Source organism: Galeopterus variegatus, unplaced genomic scaffold, assembly GCF_000696425.1.
Source record: "Galeopterus variegatus unplaced genomic scaffold, G_variegatus-3.0.2 Scaffold10323, whole genome shotgun sequence".
NCBI classification, from domain to species: Eukaryota; Metazoa; Chordata; class Mammalia; order Dermoptera; family Cynocephalidae; genus Galeopterus; species Galeopterus variegatus.
The window spans coordinates 25,904-31,035 of record NW_007736434.1 but is presented as its reverse complement, the minus strand read 5'-3'; the positions used below and the strand labels follow the sequence as shown (position 1 = coordinate 31,035).

General features: G+C 40.9%; 1 protein-coding gene across 1 annotated transcript; it reads left to right on the top strand.

Moving 5' to 3' along the window:
* The first annotated feature begins 345 nt into the window (after positions 1 to 345).
* LOC103609935 (olfactory receptor 1J2) lies at positions 346 to 1,281 on the top strand. The gene has a single exon (XM_008594192.1). The coding sequence runs from the start codon at positions 346 to 348 to the stop codon at positions 1,279 to 1,281; it is 936 nt and encodes a 311-aa protein (XP_008592414.1).
* Positions 1,282 to 5,132: the final 3,851 nt, after the last annotated feature.

Here is a 5,132-nt window from a genome sequence, read left to right as displayed (position 1 = left end):
GTTGTGCCATGATGGATGATTTGGGATACTCACCACAGAAATTTCCTGGGGCAATAACTTGGCTGAAATCCTTTTTTCCACAGTTTAGTCTTCAGTGTCACAGGTGCAAGAGTTCTATTTTGTTGTTGAACCAAGAAATGCTGGTTTTATTAGCACTTGTTTCTCAATAATTTTTCTAGTTTCCTTATGTACCAACATACAAGGAAAAATGTGAGAAAAAAGGTTGTGTTTCCCACTTTTCTGAAGTAAAACACATATCTTTTTAATATGACTGTAAAAATGATTATTTCAGAGGCCCTAATGTTTTTAACAAATTTTTTTATCCCCAATAGAGCGAAGAGCAGCATGAGGCCTGAGAACCAGAGCAGCGTGTCCCAGTTCCTCCTCCTGGGGCTCCCCATCTGGCCAGAGCAGCAGGGCGTGTTCTTCACCCTGTTCCTGGGCATGTACCTGACCACGGTGCTGGGGAACCTGCTCATCGTCCTGCTCATCAGGCTGGACTCTCGCCTCCACACCCCCATGTACTTCTTCCTCAGCCACCTGGCCCTCACTGACATCTCCTTCTCATCAGTCACTGTCCCAAGGATGTTGATGGACATGCAGACTAAGTACAGATTGATACCCTATGTGGGGTGCATTTCTCAGATGTATTTTTTCATATTTTTTACTGACCTGGACAGCTTCCTTATTACATCCATGGCATACGATCGATATGTGGCCATATGCCACCCTCTCCATTACACCACCATCATGAGGGAAGAGCTGTGTGTCTTATCAGTGATTATATCCTGGTTCCTGTCCTGTGCCAGCTCCCTCTCCCACACCCTTCTCCTGACCCGGCTGTCCTTCTGTGCAGCTAACACTGTCCCCCACTTCTTCTGTGACCTTGGTGCCCTGCTCAAGCTGTCCTGCTCAGACATCTTCCTCAATGAGTTGGTCATGTTTACAGTAGGGGTGGTGGTCATAACCCTGCCATTCATATGTATTCTGGTATCTTATGGTTACATTGGGTCCACCATCCTGAGGGTCCCTTCTACCAAAGGGATCTGTAAAGCATTGTCCACATGTGGCTCTCATCTCTCTGTGGTGTCTCTGTATTATGGGGCAATATTTGGGCAATACCTTTTCCCAACATTAAGCCATTCCATTGACAAGGACATCATTGTGGCTCTCATGTACACTGTGGTCACACCCATGTTGAACCCTTTTATTTACAGCCTTAGGAACAGGGACATGAAAGAGGCACTTGGGAAACTCCTTCGTAGAATGTTTTTCTCATAGTGACATCTGACCTTTTTAAAAATCAGAACCTCATTTTGGTTAACCTCATGTATTTGACTTTCCATTTGAATGTGTCTCTAAACCTTTTATGTTCTCAAGTCCTAAAACAAATGATGACCTGTTGGATGTACTCGGTAAGTATTTGTCAACCAGGCTTTCATTCTCCTCTTAGCAGTGCTCTCCTTTATAAATAGTTTTTGACCAACAAATGTTAAATTAATTTTATTACATATTTCTGCAACTTGGGGGGGATAGGCATAAATAACACAAATATACAGCTCAGTTATCCCTTATTTGAGGAGAATTTTTGGAGACTCATATTTTTGACCTGTATTCACAGGCTTTAACCCAACACAGAATCTACAAAATTAGCTATATTATTTCCCTATTCTCTCTCACACAGACTAAACGGGTTTTGTTTTTATTTCTTTGGATCTACTGAAATCAAAGAATTCAAACTTCTTGCCACTTAAATAAAAGAAAATGTATTATTCTCTGTCCATGGTGTAAAATGTTATAAGAACAACTCTGAAGGTTGAGGGTTCTATGGGAGATCAAGACTTCCCCCGGGACTACCCCTTTGCCAATGCTGTGTGGTTGATATTGCTTAGTCCTCATATTCAGTCCTTAATGAAAAGTGCTTCATGCTGGCCTCATTTGAAATATAACCAGATAACCAAATTAGAGAGCCAACTCTCTGAAGGCATCATCGTTTTCCTACAAATGCCACTGCAGATTCAACACTGACTACCCTTCATGGGCATCCTGTCTTCTCAAATGAAGAATGAAAGCTTCACAAACTTTACTGTGAGTAAGAATTCCTGGAGACCTTGTTAAAACACTGTTCCTGGGATCTACCATTACAAATTCTGATTCAGTAGTTCTGAGCTGGGACCCAAGAGTTTGCATTTCTGCCACGTGAAGCTGATGCTGCAGAACTGTGAACTAAATCTTGGAAGTTGTGGAATGCACATTTATAACACCTTCCATAAATTGTGGTAGTAGGTGGAGTGAAGCCGGAGACAGCTTAAGTTATTTTAGTAATAGAGAAATCAGTAATTTGTGTTGATATTTTCATATTAATTCTGACTGCAGTAAATTTCTTTCTTCAGTCTCTAACATAAGACCAAACTATATGTTCAGTGAAAATCAAACCAAAACTTTGGGGAAAAAATTACATCCCATGTCCATCTGTGGCTCCTTATTTTCATTAAGCCTTATGGAATTTCAGTGTGACTTGTGACTTTGCTAATGTCACTCAAAATGCTCTGTTTGTCCTTATGGATTGGGGCATATTCACATGTGCCATAATAACTCTAAAAAACATATTTTTATACTTTTGAACTAACTGAAATAATTATTTCACACATGATGCACAATAAATTGTACCTTGGTTCGAAAGCACTAGATGATTTCAGAAAAGGTGTAAACCACAAAGGACACTTGAGTTCTCAGCAGGATATTGAACAATTTTATGTTACACAATGTCATTTATTCCTAAAAAGCCTCATTTAATTTGCCATGTTGTTGACATAGCCCATAAGACAGCATGTGTCTTGAATCCAATCCATATTATTGCTATGTTTACCCCAGTCTTTTACCCTCTTTTTTTTTCTTGGCATCTGCCCTATGCAAAATGCAATATGCTTACCCAATTTTACACATAAATATAAGCCTAATTGGTAACGTAAGCAAGAGCTGGAATGACATTGGAGGCTATGTGGAGGCCTTAAACTAGAATCTGTTTGAAGTGTGAGGATAGAAATTCCCATTCATTTTGAAGGAGTTTTATATTTGGTATATATGTGGAATATTTCTACAGCAAGTTTCCTCTGTTATTTATCTAATTTCATCCCATGACCTAGGTCTACAGGCGAGTGAAAACAATCTGGCGTTGTTGTCTCCTTTTCCACAGAGTTCAACCTGAAATTCTATTGTTCATGGATTTTCACAGGCATTTTCATCGTTGCATTCTTCTCTTTTCAAAAGAGCAAGCCACAGGCACTGAGGAACCGAAGTAATAAAGCCCATTATAATGGATGCTTTTGGAAATAGTAAACTTTTTCAGACAAATGACAAAAGAGATGCTTTCAAAGCACTGTACAGTCTTTAATAAAGTTTCACAGTGAAACTTTGTATTAACTTAATAGGAGAGTGACTAAAAATTTAAAATTTGTGTATCGATATGCATATAAGTAGTAACACAAATACGGTCACAATAAATTATAGAAAATGAAAGCTATAAAATACTATAAAATAAATCCCATTTATGTAAACCTGTATGTTTAAGAATAAAAGCCATTTCTGAAAGATAAAAAATAAATAATGGAAGGGTGAGGTACTTTGACTTTCTTCTTTATTGTTATGCCTGTATTATTTGAATTTCCATCTCACTTAATTTTATAAACAGCAAACCAAAAAAGAATTGCCACTTGGGAGGAAAATCTCTATCCACATCTCAAACTAATACCTAACTAGGGGACACCTGTATCCGGCAGGGGAGGTCTGTCACCATCTCCTTTCAGGCTCACATTCACAAAGCATGAACCTTGACATTTTTCCTAAGTACACTGTTTCCTCAAAGTCTGCCCTAGGAGGCACTTGCCTCAGAATTACCTTGCTTCCAACTCATGAATGAATATCTCTGGATCTGCATCTTTAACAAGCTCCCCGGGTGATTCTGATGAACATCAAAGTTTAGGGACCACTGCCCTAGGGCATGTGTCCTGGAGGGAGTAAGAGGAAAACAGCAGTTAATGCGTGTCTCTAACCACAAGCTTGGTGCCCTGTCCCCTTGAGTCCTCTCCCTCGTGGGTAGAGTAGAATCTTCACATCTCCATTTCTGAGGCTGGTGAATTGTGCAGTAAGCTCCAGGCTCATGTTGTTCCTCTTTGATGTCAGTGAGAGGTTTAGGACCACAGAAGTTGTAGGCTAAATCTGGCCTCTGGGTTTCCTAGAGAAAAGCGGAGTAACCAGTCCATACTCCTGGGAGCTGGATAACTTGAGCATAAAGTTCAGAGCAGAACTGGGCATCCTTCATCAAAGCAGGTGTGTGTGTGCATGTATGTGTGTGTACAGGTGGTCAGCACTTCTCTGTGCTCCTGCTGATGTAATTTCTTATTCCTAGTTCACAAAGAAGGGATGCAGCAATCACCACTGGCCAATTACTCTCCTGACTTTAATCCTGAGCCTTGGGGAGATGAGGAATTAACTTGAGCATAAAGTTCAGAGCAGAACTGGGCATCCTTCATCAAAGCAGGTGTGTGTGTGCGTGTGTGTGTGTGTACAGGTGGTCAGCACTTCTCTGTGCTCCTGCTGATGTCATTTCTTATTCCTAGTTCACAAAGAAGGGATGCAGCAATCACCACTGGCCAATTACCCTCCTGACTTTAATCCTGAGCCTTGGGGAGATCGAAACAGCCGGTTACATACATTGGTGGGCACATCCACACATCCAGGCCAGGGGTCCCGCCTTACCATTCACGTTGTAGGCATCAGAAGTGTGCTTATTCAGTGCACACAGTATTTACCAGCCCTCTTTAATGTTTCTCTCCAAAGTCCCTGACCATTCCCTCCCCTTTAGATAGCATTACTACTTTGACTTGAAAGTATGTTAAAGGACACTTCTAGCTAGAGAGCTTTGGTTCCTTTCTTCCTTTATGGAGCACCCATATTGCCACCCCTTGTGAGAATCTGTTTGATGATTTCCTGCCTGTAATTCCTGTGGAAGTCCCACACCTTCATCCAAGGCATCGAATCTTGGGTCCTGGAGAGATCTACTACCACAAGCACTCTTTGCTGGGTTCCACTGAAGATAAGACACAGTTTCTTCCCAAGATGTTTGAGCTTCA

Bases quoted from the DNA above. Each gene is read 5' to 3' on its own strand.
- LOC103609935 (XM_008594192.1), top strand. From the start codon at position 346: ATGAGGCCTGAGAACCAGAGCAGCGTGTCCCAGTTCCTCCTCCTGGGG.